Source organism: Ylistrum balloti, unplaced genomic scaffold, assembly GCF_031769215.1.
Source record: "Ylistrum balloti isolate Yb309-2 unplaced genomic scaffold, AGI_CSIRO_Ybal_v1 Utg370548, whole genome shotgun sequence".
Lineage (NCBI taxonomy): Eukaryota > Metazoa > Mollusca > Bivalvia > Pectinida > Pectinidae > Ylistrum > Ylistrum balloti.
In genome coordinates this window covers 27,527-43,722 of record NW_026782347.1, presented here as the reverse complement: position 1 = coordinate 43,722, position 16,196 = coordinate 27,527, and the positions used below count along the sequence as shown (strand labels likewise).

Here is a 16,196-nt window from a genome sequence, read left to right as displayed (position 1 = left end):
AAAAGACAAAGTCTATATTCACAATCACACCATCTTCATCCACAATGACATTGTCTCCATTCCAAAGACACTGTCTCATCTAAAAAGGTGCTGTCTCCATCCAAAAAGACACTGTCTCATCTAAAAAGGTGCTGTCTCCGTTCACAAATGATACAGTTTTCTTTCCATAGACAAAATCTCCATTTACAAAGACACTACATCCTAACGACACTCTTTCCATTCACAAACTGTTTTGTTCACAAATGGATTTTAAAGCTGTAAGATATCATTAATCATATAGACTTACACTAGAAAAACACTGACAGAAATGTTAACACACAAAAAATACAATTAATGTTATTTTGAGTGCTTTATTTGTAATTAGAAATATTAAATCATATTTTAAAAAAATACATCTTTAGTAAAATATGGACGGTAGAATTTACAATTTTATCACAAATATAGCTAAAACTGAACAAAATTGGCTGAACTGAAGATATTTGAATAAATGAATGACCATATGAACAACATTGTAGGAGTAAAAAAACAAAACAAATCAAACCATAATTTGTTTTCTCCGCCCCTCCCCTATCACAACAAATCACACATTTGGACAAGAACACTATTTCTCAAGCAGTAAGCCTAGGCACTGTTAAAAGTTCAATACAATTATTATCAAATGTTATTAAACTGTTTAGCAGTACATTCTGACTTTGAACCAAAATTTCTATATTAAAGAGCAACACAGAATAAAAGTTTACAAAGTGTTTATGAACAAAATGTGTATATTGTAGAAATGTTTACTGAAATAATTCTGTGTTTTCCAGTTACATTTTTAAAAAATGACATTTTTGATATACAAAAAGAATCTCAAATATGGTAAAAAAATTGTTTTACAACAGAACACCTTAGATTAAAAAGAACAACAAGTAGTATAACTTCTATAATTTGTCCTTGAATAAAACATATCACACCAGTACCACTACCCCTCCCTACAGCTGGGTGAATTTTAGAACATGCAATGTGTCTATGACTTGACATATATATATGGTTATCACTAAGGACCAATTATATTTACATGTAGGTATGTAAATTAGTTTCAACAATGAATGAGTACCACTATTGAGCTTAGAGTTTACATGTAATCTATCGAAAAAAACATGTATGTAGGTTCATATATTCATAGTATAGTCTCTGAAATATTGCTTGAAATAAACTTCAGTCAGCATCTTAGTCTCATCATTATCTGTATCAGATGGACATGAAACGGGTATTGATTCTATACATCAACACATATCACACAAGAGAGCTACAGACAAGACTGTCAAGTCTAGTATGTGTAATACAATTTTTATATATTACAAAATCACTGTACACAGCCAATACAGAACCCTTGTAAACCTCAGAACCTGAATATGCTGCCCTTATAAACAATATAAAACATCTGAGGGTTTCTTTCTTACAATTTCCATATACTTCCCCTACAATTCAGAAAATTGAAAGTTCAGTGTTTAATTAAAAGTCACCATCAAACATCATATACAATGGATATACTTATCTTACGATCTATCATCTAAGTGTAAATTTCACTTTTCATTCTGATTTGTCTCCCTTCACATATTTAATTCTGTGATCCGTGTCCCTGATTGTACCTACACACATGGCATTTTTCTTTGTGACACGTATTGATAGACAGAGCACAATGTGAATATGTTATATGATGTCACATACAACAAATTATAGAAATACAAAAAATTTACATTGCAAGATCCATAATAAGGCTTTTTTAAAATACATGAAACTGTATAAATAGTTTTCAGAAATTAAAAGTAATTAACGAATTGCAAAAAAATATCTGAACAAATAGTAGCAATGAGAAAAGTTAAAGTGATACTATACACACATATGTAGAGATTTGTGTAGATTTTCAATGTGTAGAATTGTGAACTAGTGGTACAATATATAAAAGCACCTGTAACTACATATATGTAAAAAGGGCACTCTTGAAATGTATTATACAATAACGTAGGCATTTTTAGAGGTCAACAGAAGATTTTATCAACCACAGAAAAGATCTAAGGATGATCAAACATGTATTAACAACTGGAAATCATTAACAGCATTTAATTATTTCCCTTTATTTTTATCAACACCTTATTGGTCCATTTAAAAGCATATAAAAGTTAACATATCATTCAAACATGTATTTAATATAAATTTTGGATATGTACTTGTATACACATGTTACTGTAAACTTGTTCTTAAAAAAGTCTTCCCTGGCAAGAAATTTAATCATGAAAAATGCATACCACAAATTGATTGAGATACATTCACTTGGATTTGTATATACCGTGTGAAGTCAAACAACAACGTTTGACTGACTTCTTACACCCCAGAGAATAAAACAAGAGATATAGGAGAATTATGCCATAATCACTTGACATTTTGTTTTATGAAATTGAAATTTCAAAATAAATTATAAAGACATGTTTCAAAATCTTGAATATTTTCAAATTATATACCTATTTTCATATAAAAATGCGCATTTCAATGCACCTGCAGAAACCATCTATCAAAATTTCTTGCAGATTATTTTCTACCCCTCAAATTTCATAAATATGAAATAGAAAAAAAAATATCAGAAATAATTAAGGTTGCATGGTTGGTGCAGCTTTTAAGTAGAGTCAAATGCCTCCTTACAACAGTTATAAAAATCATAAATTACTAACCACTTAATGATCAAAAGTATGGCACTGTATGAATATAAATTTGTAGACGTGCAAACCAAATCTATTATTTGTGTTGTGGACAAATACCACAATGTATCTGTAAATTGTACCAAACAAGATTATCTCCCCTTAATTTCTAAGAAATGTGGATTACTCTGTGCATTACTATTAGAGTCTCATTGTGACTGATTTCATCTCTATGTGGTAAATCTATGGCATGATTTCATATTTCTGTCTTAATTTTGCAAAGATATTATTGTTTTCATAAAGCTGGTTCTTTTTAGTTCAATAAAATCAGTAAAATCAGTATCTATGAACAATCACACTAATATCAAAATCTAAACCTTTAATTCTTTCTGACCTAAAATAGTTGATCAAAAATATCATTCAATATTATTTTTCTCAATAAAAAAATCATATAAACAGTAATTTTAGGAGTTTAATTTCCATTTACAGGTCATTCTGTAAAAGGAATCATCATACATACATTTTAAATATACATTGTATACTATATTACAACTGAATAAAAATTCTATCTACAAAATATATATCTATCTAAGTATATAATAACATATATCTAATGAATAAAAAAGGCACCAATATAAAGACTAAACTACAGACTGGTTGTAATAAGTTTTACTGTACCATAACCAGACATGTCCTAGGTTGGGATATAATTAGTATTACTGTACCATAACCAGACTTGTCCTAGGATGGGATATAATTAGTATTACTGTACCATAACCAGACTTGTCCTAGGATGGGATATAATTATTATTACTATATCATAACCAGACTTGTCCTAGGATGGGATATAATTAGTATTACTGTACCATAACCAGACTTGTCCTAGGATGGGATATAATTAGTATTACTGTACCATAACCAGATTTGTCCTAGGATGGGATATAATTAGTATTACTGTACCATAACCAGATTTGTCCTAGGATGGGATATAATTAGTATTACTGTACCATAACCAGACATGTCCTAGGATGGGATATAATTAGTATTACTGTACCATAACCAGACTTGTCCTAGGATGGGATATAATTATTATTACTATATCATAACCAGACTTGTCCTAGGATGGGATATAATTAGTATTACTGTACCATAACCAGACTTGTCCTAGGATGGGATATAATTATTATTACTATATCATAACCAGACTTGTCCTAGGATGGGATATAATTAGTATTACTGTACCATAACCAGACTTGTCCTAGGATGGGATATAATTATTATTACTATATCATAACCAGACTTGTCCTAGGATGGGATATAATTAGTATTACTGTACCATAACCAGACTTGTCCTAGGATGGGATATAATTATTATTACTATATCATAACCAGACTTGTCCTAGGATGGGATATAATTAGTATTACTGTACCATAACCAGACTTGTCCTAGGATGGGATATAATTATTATTACTATATCATAACCAGACTTGTCCTAGGATGGGATATAATTAGTATTACTGTACCATAACCAGACTTGTCCTAGGATGGGATATAATTATTATTACTATATCATAACCAGACTTGTCCTAGGATGGGATATAATTAGTATTACTGTACCATAACCAGACTTGTCCTAGGATGGGATATAATTATTATTACTATATCATAACCAGACTTGTCCTAGGATGGGATATAATTAGTATTACTGTACCATAACCAGACTTGTCCTAGGATGGGATATAATTATTATTACTATATCATAACCAGACTTGTCCTAGGATGGGATATAATTAGTATTACTGTACCATAACCAGACTTGTCCTAGGATGGGATATAATTATTATTACTATATCATAACCAGACTTGTCCTAGGATGGGATATAATTAGTATTACTGTACCATAACCAGACTTGTCCTAGGATGGGATATAATTAGTATTACTGTACCATAACCAGACTTGTCCTAGGATGGGATATAATTAGTATTACTGTACCATAACCAGACTTGTCCTAGGATGGGATATAATTATTATTACTATATCATAACCAGACTTGTCCTAGGATGGGATATAATTAGTATTACTGTACCATAACCAGACTTGTCCTAGGATGGGATATAATTAGTTTTACATGGATTCTTAATTATTGTAAAACATTGTTAATTGCATATTCTAGTCTTATATTTTGTTTTGAATTTTCCACTTTGATAAAATAAACAAAATGATAAGAAATTTCACAATACTAGAAACCACTTTTGTCCCAATAAAGCCAAATACATCATGACCTCATAACATATTAAACATAATAATGTTTTCTATTTGTTGGTGCAGCTATAAAATTAACCTCATTTTCTATTGGTTGTGTGGATCAGTATCACATTCCAAAACAATGACATCACTTCCTGTTGTTTTCATCACTTCCTTTTGTTTCTTGCTGTTGGTGCTTTGATTGGTAGCATGCTTTTAAATTCTCCAGGGATTTTTACCCCCACCAATTAAAGTGCAGAACTTGTCAGCATACTGTAAAAAAAAGTCAGAAAATTAATTTGATATACTTACTGACCCTGTTGACCAGCAGCATCAGAAATCACATCCATCCCAATAACTGTAACCCTCACATATAACTGTTTTCATGTTCAAGATAAAAACATAAAACATATATCTTTTTAGATTTAAAATCCAAATTCGGTCCATTTTATTTCTCAATTGGCAAATGAGGCAAAACAGACAAAAATTGTAATGAAAGTTCCCTTGTATGCAGTATAGTGTTCAGGTGAGGCCACATGTGTAAAGTAAAGCTGAACTCTAGGTCAGGAAATAGTGCAGTAACAGCGTGAATAGAGTTTAGAGTACAACAGAGTTTGGAGTACAACAGAGTTTGGAGTACAATAGAGTTTGGAGTACAATAGAATATGGAGTACAATAAAGTTTGGAGTATAATAGAGTTTGGAGTACAAGAAAGTTTGGAGTATAATAAAGTTTGGAGTACAATGAAGTTTGGAGTATAATAGGGTTTGGAGTACAATAAAGTTTGGAGTATAATAGGGTTTGGAGTACAATAAAGTTTGGAGTATAATAGGGTTTGGAGTACAATAAAGTTTGGAGTACAATTATAGGGTTTGGAGTACAATAAAGTTTGGAGTACAATAGGGTTTGGAGTATAATAAAGTTTGGAGTACAATAGGGTTTGGAGTATAATAGGGTTTGGAGTACAATAAAGTTTGGAGTACAATAGGGTTTGTAGTACAATAAAGTTTGGAGTATAATTGGGTTTGGAGTGCAATAAAGTTTGGAGTACAATTATAGGGTTTGGAGTACAATAAAGTTTGGAGTACAATAGGGTTTGGAGTATAATAAAGTTTGGAGTACAATTATAGGGTTTGGAGTACAATAGGGTTTGGAGTATAATAAAGTTTGGAGTACAATAGGGTTTGGAGTATAATAGGGTTTGGAGTACAATAAAGTTTGGAGTACAATAGGGTTTGGAGTACAATAAAGTTTGGAGTACAATTATAGGGTTTGGAGTACAATAAAGTTTGGAGTACAATAGGGTTTGGAGTATAATAAAGTTTGGAGTACAATAGGGTTTGGAGTACAATAAAATTTGGAGTACAATTATAGGGTTTGGAGTACAATAAAGTTTGGAGTACAATAGGGTTTGGAGTACAATAAAGTTTGGAGTACAATAGGGTTTGGAGTACAATAAATTTGGAGTACGGTACAATAGGGTTTGGAGTACAATTAAGTTTGGAGTACAATAAAGAGTCTCTCCCTAGATATCACATGTTACCTTCATTTATAATTGGTACTCAGCTGGAAAATGTTGGGCTTTGTTTTTAATTTTTCATTAATAGTAAATGAAACAAAACTCCTCATTATGATAGAAATGTAGCCAGGTAGCAGAATCAGACTTAATCAGCCTTGAAGATGAAAGGAATGTATCTGGGCAGCTGAACCAAACTTAATCAGTCTGGAAGATGAAAGGAATGTATCTGGGTGGCAGAACTAGACTGATCCTGGAAGATGAAAGGAATGTATCTGGGCAGCTGAACCAAACTTAATCAGTCTGGAAGATGAAAGGAATGTATCTGGGTGGCAGAACTAGACTGATCCTGGAAGATGAAAGGAATGTATCTGGGTAGCTGAACTAGACTGATTCTAGACACTAGAGGGTTATAGTGGAACTGGACTGAATAGGTCTGACTAGCTACACAAGAGTCATGTGCTTTAGTTGAAGTCTGATCAGTGTGCATACCTGTCTCACATATGGGTGAATGGGAACATAGGTTCAATTGGGCAAAACTTTGAATTGATAGAGTTTTAGAAGAGGATGAACCCAGGGCCTAGCAAATATTCAGATCAGAAGTTTCAAGTATAACTGAAACAGGAACAAATAATGACTTGATAGAAAAGAGGTCCATAGGTCCTGTGTCACATTTCTGGCTTTGTTTTGCTGAAATGGCTACATCCATACTAAGGAAAAGGAATTCTAAATTTCCAACCATACAACACACACTATATCCTTTATACAAAACTGATTTAGATTTACCCAAGTGTATATCAGACCATATTTCCCTCAGGAGTAGGATTTCAAAGAATTTGCTTAATTTCCCCTATTGGGCACTGTCCCCTCAGGCCCCCTTGTGGCTGAGATCTAACATTTATACAAAGACTGCTTTGCTTCCCCAAAGGATACTACAGACTTAATTTGGTAAAAATCCAATCATTGCTACAGGAGGAGTTGGATTTCAAAGAATTTGCTCTACTTCCCCTAATAGGTCCTATCCCTCTAGTTTCAAGGACCCCTCTTTTGTAAAAAAAAATTGCTCCGCTTTCAGGAGGAGTATGCTTTTAAAGAATATGCTATTTCCCCCATTGCACCCTGCCAATCCCACTCAAGGGGGCCAACATCCAATATTAATATAAATTTGTTCCCCTTCTGCCAAGAATGCTTCAATCCAAATCTGGACAAAAACCAATCATTCCTACAGGAGGAGTAGTTTTTAAAGAATTACTCTATTTCCCCTTTGGATCCTGCCTGTCACTTCCCATGGGACCAATACTCATTGTTTGTACAAAATTTCTGCACCTTCCCTCTAGAATGCTGCATAACAAATTTGTGCAAAATAGTGATTTGTAGAAAAGTTGATGGATGGATGACAGACGATTGGGCAGACAACATATGCCACAGTATTTCTATAATTCAGTTTGTCCTATGGACCATTTGAGCTAAAAACCTACCTTTTTTTCAGGGAAAAAATATCCAAGAAACTCTAAAAGCAGGCTCTCCTTTTTAACAGCAGATTCAAAGTCTTCATATGACACTTTCTGGACCTTCCCTTTATCCTAAAATATAAAAGAAGACACATGTTCACTATTAAAGTATATCTCCTTGAAGTTATAAATACAAAGGGATACAAATATACTATTCAAATGTTTATAAACTATTTTATCAGTGAAATGCTCATATTCAGATGAACTGTGGTAATAGATTTATAGCTTACAGTTAGATTGTTTTCATATTCAAACAAGAGGCGAACGGGGCCTGTATCACTAACCTACTTAAGTTCCCTGAAATTGCTTCATCTAAACTAAATGAAAATCATTTAAGTGATACATCTATTTTCCCTTTAAATACCCAACTTCTCTGTCCAATGGAGATCAGATGCACCAATTCATTCCTAAAGAATGAGAACAATTTTAAAGAAAGTGTTGTATTTCCCCATTTGTGACCCACCCCAAGGATTTGAGACCTATTATTTATACAAAATTAATTCATTTGCAGCCTAGCATGTATCAGACCAAATTTGGGCAAAATCCAATTTTTCTGACAGGAAGAGTAGGATTTTAAAGAATATCTTTAATGTCTCATGTTTGACCCAACCTTCCTGTTGCAGGGGGTAAAAACACACCATTTATAAAAACGAAATTGATTTCCCTACTCCCAAGGATGCTTCTAACTAAATTTGCTCTGTTCATCATGACCAGTATTGATTTGTAGAAAAAGTTAATGGATACTTGGCCACAATATACCATAAGCTCACTCAGTGGGGCAAGGTGAGCTAAAAAGTTTCAAAAAGTTCAAGAAAAATGAAAGGTTTCATTACACTAGAAATACTTCATAATAAGCAAATTACAGTTGGTCTCTTGTGGAGATCAGATGCAGGATGCTACTTTTTCTGGGCTTACGTCCTAAATAGACTTACCATCATTTTCATCATCATTTCTACTAAATCTTTGGGTGCTTCATCTGGGTCTTCTTCTATAACAGCCTGCAAAGTCAAAAGCATCTATCCTAATTATTTCAACTTAATATAACTTGTACACAAGTTTACTGAGAAAACCAATTAACATGCATGTAACTAATTAATGAGTAAATGTTTATCAAGCCCTCTGGATAAGAATTACTTTGAACTTGGAATAAGTCTTATCTCGACCTTTGCTTTGGCATGACCTTGACCTCTGTTTTAGTATCACCTTGATCTTGCTTAGTTCTCACCTTGACCTTTGTTTAGGTCTTACCAACACCTTTGTTTAAGTATCACCTGAAAATTTGTTTCAGTACTAACGTGACCTATGTTTATGTATTACCTTGTTCAGTTATAACCTTGGCCTTTTTTAAGGTATCACCTTGACATTTGTCTTTGTACTGTCTTGAAATTTGTTTAGGTCTTACCTTGGCCCTTGTTTAGATATCACCGTGACCCATGTTTAGATATCACATTGACCCCTGTTTAAGTATCACCTTGGCCCTTGTTTAGATATAACCTTGACCCCTGTTTAAGTATCACCTTGACATTTGTTTTTGTACTGACTTGACCTTTGTATAGGTCTTACCATGGCCCTTGTTGAGATATCACTTTGAGGTTTGTTTAAGTGCAACCATAACCTTTAAATAAGTCTTACCTTGTAAAAACAGTCCTTCAAGAAATAGTACATTGATTCCCTAGTGAAGACCCCTTCATTCTTCAAGTCATAGACACGAAATGCAACTGTTGGCAGAATGTAAAATTTCAGAAAATACATATTTTCTTACTAAATAGATATTTAATTGATTTACCTGTATGGTACACTGTATATTTTATGGTCCTTCATAGGGGCATCACTTGAACCCTACCCAAACTTACTTGTATTTTGTATACACAATATTCATAAACTAAATCAGCTTGACTAAGATATTTAAGCAATAAATACAAAAGTCTAAAAACTGACAGATTTGTTGTTTTTGCCATGGTTACTTACTAGTATTGAGAGCAGTTTGGTTTTTTTCTGTCTACCAAAAGAAACAACTTGTATAACAGAATTAACAGATTTATCAAATGGACTGTTAATGAGACCCTGACTTACCATGACACAATAATGACATCAGTAACAACAAAAAATACATTGGTTTATGACATCATTAATCCTGAGCTAAGTTATCCAACATATTTGAATTAAGGTGATACTACTGGCATTGATTTAACAAAATTTCTGAATTTCTGAAAATACTTACATTTCATTTTCTTTTCATCAATGCCATTTGCTAGATAAATATTGAAGCCAATAACCCATTCCTCTTCATCAATGAATCCATCACCGTCTGAGTCAAAGGCTGTGAAAACTAAAAATAAAGTCGTGAATCTATTAATCTATGAAAATGTCATTAATCTACAAAACTTAAGGTAAGCTGCAGCTGGTATATGATTTTCACAAGATGCAATCTTTAGTTTGTTACACTGTAGCATGATACAGTGTATACAGAGTACAGTGTAGACAGGGTACAGTGTAGACAGGGTACAGTGTAGGGTACAGTGTAGACAGGGTACAGTGTAGGGTACAGTGTAGGGTACAGTGTAGACAGGGTACAGTGTAGGGTACAGTGTAGACAGGGTACAGTGTAGACAGTGTAGGGCACTGTGCTGACAGGGAACAGTGTATACAGGGTACAACATTCACAAGGAAAAGTGCAGACAGGGTACAGTTTAGACAGGGTATGGTGTAGACAGAGTACAGTGTAGACAGGGTAGGGCACAGTGCTGACAGGGAACAGTGTATACAGGTTACAGTGTAGACAAGGTACAGCATAGACAGGGCACATTGTAGACAGGGTACAGAATACACAGGGTAGGGTACAGTGTAGACGGGGTAAAGTGTAGACAGGGAACAGTGTAGACATGGTACAGTATAGACAGGGTACAGTGTAGACAGGGTACAACATTCACAGGGAAAAGTGTAGACAGGGCACAGTGTTGATGGGTACAGTGTAGACAGGGTAAAGTGTACACAGGGCACAGTGTTGATGGGTAAATTATAGACAGAATACAGTGTAGACAGGGTACAGTGTTGATGGGTAAATTATAGACAGAATACAGTGTAGACAGGGCACAGTGTTGATGGGTAAATTATAGACAGAATACAGTGTAGACAGGGTACAGTGTAGACAGGGCACAGTGTTGATGGGTACAGTGTAGACAGGGTACAGTGTAGACACCCTGTCAGTGTAGACAGGGTACAGTGTAGACAGGGCACAGTGTTGATGGGTACAGTGTAGACAGGGTAAAGTGTAGACAGGGCACAGTGTTGATGGGTAAATTATAGACAGAATACAGTGTAGACAGGGTACAGTGTAGACAGGGTACAGTGTTGATGGTTACAGTGTAGACAGGGCACAGTGTTGATGGGTAAATAATAGACAGAATACAGTGTAGACAGGGTACAGTGTAGACACCCTGTCAGTGTAGACAGGGTACAGTGTAGACAGGGCACAGTGTTGATGGGTACAGTGTAGACAGGGTAAAGTGTAGACAGGGCACAGTGTTGATGGGTAAATTATAGACAGAATACAGTGTAGACAGGGTACAGTGTAGACACCCTGTCAGTGTAGACAGGGTACAGTGTAGACAGGGCACAGTGTTGATGGGTACAGTGTAGACAGGGTAAAGTGTAGACAGGGCACAGTGTTGATGGGTAAATTATAGACAGAATACAGTGTAGACAGGGTACAGTGTAGACAGGGCACAGTGTTGATGGGTACAGTGTAGACAGGGTACAGTGTAGACACCCTGTCAGTGTAGACAGGGTACAGTGTAGACAGGGCACAGTGTTGATGGGTACAGTGTAGACAGGGTAAAGTGTAGACAGGGCACAGTGTTGATGGGTAAATTATAGACAGAATACAGTGTAGACAGGGTACAGTGTAGACAGGGCACAGTGTTTATGGGTACAGTGTAGACAGGGTTGTAGACAGTGTAGAAATTATAGACACCCTGTCAGTGTAGACAGGGTACAGTGTAGACAGGGCACAGTGTTGATGGGTACAGTGTAGACAGGGTAAAGTGTAGACAGGGCACAGTGTTGATGTGTAAATTATAGACAGAATACAGTGTAGACAGGGTACAGTGTAGACAGGGTACAGTGTTGATGGTTACAGTGTAGACAGGGCACAGTGTTGATGGGTAAATAATAGACAGAATACAGTGTAGACAGGGTACAGTGTAGACACCCTGTCAGTGTAGACAGGGTACAGTGTAGACAGGGCACAGTGTTGATGGGTACAGTGTAGACAGGGTAAAGTGTAGACAGGGCACAGTGTTGATGGGTAAATTATAGACAGAATACAGTGTAGACAGGATACAGTGTAGACACCCTGTCAGTGTAGACAGGGTACAGTGTAGACAGGGCACAGTGTTGATGGGTACAGTGTAGACAGGGTAAAGTGTACACAGGGCACAGTGTTGATGGGTAAATTATAGACAGAATACAGTGTAGACAGGGTACAGTGTAGACAGGGCACAGTGTTGATGGGTACAGTGTAGACAGGGTTCAGTGTAGACACCCTGTCAGTGTAGACAGGGTACAGTGTAGACAGGGCACAGTGTTGATGGGTACAGTGTAGACAGGGTAAAGTGTAGACAGGGCACAGTGTTGATGGGTAAATTATAGACAGAATACAGTGTAGACAGGGTACAGTGTTGATGGGTACAGTGTTGATGGGTACAGTGTAGAAAGGGTACAGTGTAGACAGGGTACAGTGTAGACATGGTACAGTGTAGACAGGGTACAGTGTTGATGGGTACAGTGTTGATGGGTAAATTATAGACAGAATACAGTGTAGACAGGGTACAGTGTAGACAGTGTACAGTGTTGACAGGGTACAATGTTGATGGGTACAGAGTAGACATTGCACAATGTAGATAAAAACATAAACAGGGTGGTTGATTTGATATAAGATATAAGAGAAGTTTGGTATGTATCTTATATTGATATCAAAGTTAGTACACATGAATGTATCTTGATATGTCTGAAATCAAATTAAACTTCATAACAACATTAAAAAGGATTGACATTGTTGCCAACCTGTCGCCATCTGAATATCTAATATCTGGTCATGTATCCCTTCAAAATCAATTGTAAAAAGATATTTTAAAGGTCATCAAGGAACAAGATGCCATAATCAATTAATTCTATTATGTAAATTCTTAGTTATACAAATAAATGATGTTCTATGTTAGTTTTCAAGACATTTTAATATATTTGGTCCAAAAGGTTTGAAATTTTCAAAAATTGATTCATGTAAAAGAATATCAGATGATGCTTTTCAGCATTTTTTTTAATACGAACATGTCATGATAAGGCCAATATCAGGTGAACCTGATGAGACCAGGTGAGACAGTGACAGATATAAAACATTAAAACCATAAAAAATTAAAATGATACATTACTTCTTTCCATCAATAAATCGTGTGTAAATGCGAATTCCGCATACAGCATATCTTGAAACTTGCTCTTGTCCACCTTCTTATTTTTTGAGGTATACTTCTTGAACATCTTCAGCAAACACTCAATAGCATCTTTCGTAACTGAAAATATCACATGATTATCCTTCTATTAACCAGTGACAAGAAACAAATACAGTATATGTAATATAAAAATCTGGTTAAAAAAATGGAAACCATGATGAATAACAGACATTACAAGGAAAAGTCTTTTTTGATTAAGTGTATGTTTGCATTTTTACTGGAAATGCATTATATACAAGGTCTATGAATGGACTTATTGCCCGAGTATTTGAGGGCTTTATTGAAAGGTCAATACTAATATGTCCATCTTATAATCATGATACTATCATTCAGCAAAACATCTGTGCTCTGGTACAAAAACTAAAGAGATGTATGAGCAGGTTTCCATGTGAAGTTAATATGAATCATGACAAAGCCAAGTGAAGTTATCAATTACTATGATGTCAAGAACAAGATAATATATTTGAATGGAAAATTTTTGTTTACAAAATTTTTATTTCTCTAATTTAACTGTGACTGTTACACAGTTTATAAACGTATATACATGCAAATTTACTGTTTCCTGCTACCTTACTGGGACTGCCACTTCCATGTCTTTATGACTGAAGTATTTCTATTTTTTTTTCTTTACATCTATTATCTTTGGTCTAGGGCTTGCTTTGCAAGTGACCACTCAAGCTATGCTCATTTTAACTGTGATATATGCTTCCTGGTTTTAGTGGGGAAATATTACGGTCAATCTGATTAAAATGCAGCTCATAATTCTTGCCCATCTTCATTAACTTTCAAGTTTCCATAAAGTTAATAATTAGATTGGCTAACTGAAATGTTCACAAGGAAGTGACCCCTTATGGTATGTTATCAGATCCTAATGCAGAGAGTAACGGAGCAGGATTTAGGATCTGCAGTTTAGTCACATTGTATTTTGATTACAGTATACTTAACATTTCCATCCAACAACATACAATGAGTTGTATAGCTTTAGATTAACTGATGTGCTGTTTATTGTCTTATTATTGTTTGCATTATTTAAACTTTCTCAAACATATCAGTGAAAATTAAGGCAGTATCAGAAGCTATTGTGAAAACCTATTTACCATCTAAATCTGATTACATATATTGTTTTGGTAAGATGCATTTCCCTCTTCTATATTTCATGTATATAAATAATACTATAGAGTACGATCGTATAAGTACAATTATTATTTTTTTGAAAACGTACATTACATGCATGTACAAGCAAAAGCAGTCAAGTTGTATGGTCGATTGTGTAAGGGAAGAAAAACTTGATTACATTTAATGCACGAATGTTGTGAGATTCAATCTCTTTGGTCATCTGTATTGAATCTATTGAGATCAAAATGTAGAATACTAGTTTTTGCTTGATTGTGAAATCAATTTTTTGTTCTTTGTTTTAAAATACTATACATATATATGTGTGTGTGTTTGTAAATTAAGGAGGGAAATCCCTACAACTGACAAATGGAAAACATACATTTTCTATTAAAGAAAAATGGAAGAGAGTGCATTAAATTTAAACCTATCCATAAACAGAATATGATAACAAGCAAATGGATACTAAAAGATTACTGAATGATAATTTGTAATACATGAATTAAAATAAATTTGTCTTCTTTACTCTAACAAATTAATTTAACAAATAGAGCTTTTGATAGGGTATGTTGTCCATTTGTGAAAATAAATGATGTACTTGTATATGCTACTCATATGAATCCATATATTGTATTCTGATTCTGTGTTAGGACCTACTACAACAGCATTCATTTAAAATTATAAAATGTTGAAATGAAATGAGACTTTAAAAATATGAATAGAAAAATATTTATCTTATATTACATGTGTATATCAATGGGATATATAGCATAATCCTAACACTTGGAAAGAAAATGTGTGTATGTTTGTGTAGGCGGCTTTCTGAAAGTGAAGTGAGTGTCATCGTATTCATAATAAATGTTTGCCATTGCTACCTCTAACATCATAGATCTCTTAAGGTTCTTCCATGTTGTCAGCGTTGTATAGACCTAAAGGTACCTGACTGATTCTTTGTATTTGTTTCTGATATATCATTGGGATGCCCGTGTGGAAGATTAGTATAGTTTTCCTTTACCTGTTACCTTCTAAAAATAATCTTATATATAAATGTGGAGTTGTGTACGATCGATAGCGAGTTGTTGGTTGAGAGAGTTTTCTGCACCATGGTCTAGACACAAGACCGCGAGTTCCGTTCGAGATTGTCTAATTGAGATTGTTTCAAAATGTACCACGTTAAGACATGTTCGTTTTTACTCACATAGGGTTTTCTTCATCAAATCCTCGACCGTCTTTGCTTTGGGTTTCGCTTTCGACATCTTCGCTGCTGGAATTAGAATAGCTTCCTCAACAACGACATAACAGGTGTTATATATATGGAATCGGAAAAGAAAGCGGAACGTATAATTCAATAGAGACTGTATGGTGATGGGTAAGTCAACTAGAGAATGTTCGCCGTCAGAATATTCAATTAAGTAACTGTTATATTTATTTATCGTAAAACATGATAAAGTTTTTGAGACATACCTGCAGATGTTCAAATTCGGTAAGTATAAAACTGTGTTACCTGTTTTTTTCCTCCGGATATTATTTGGTTTCCATGAGAAATGCGCATGCGTTGATATGATCGCAGACTGAGTGACCAAAATTAAATGGTTTCGAGGCTCACCACAGATTGATTATATGTATAT

At 34.5% G+C, this 16,196-nt stretch overlaps 1 protein-coding gene across 1 annotated transcript; it reads right to left on the bottom strand.

Moving 5' to 3' along the window:
* Nucleotides 1-5,066: 5,066 nt before the first annotated feature.
* Nucleotides 5,067-15,824, bottom strand: LOC132556113 (calaxin-like). Its single transcript, XM_060220499.1, has 7 exons — nucleotides 15,767-15,824; nucleotides 13,378-13,515; nucleotides 10,170-10,277; nucleotides 9,581-9,666; nucleotides 8,881-8,946; nucleotides 7,916-8,020; nucleotides 5,067-5,194 (listed from the first exon to the last, which is right to left on the bottom strand). Exons 1-7 carry the CDS (start codon nucleotides 15,822-15,824, stop codon nucleotides 5,138-5,140), a joined length of 618 nt encoding a protein of 205 aa, XP_060076482.1. The 3' UTR covers nucleotides 5,067-5,137.
* Between the last annotated feature and the right edge of the window lie 372 nt (nucleotides 15,825-16,196).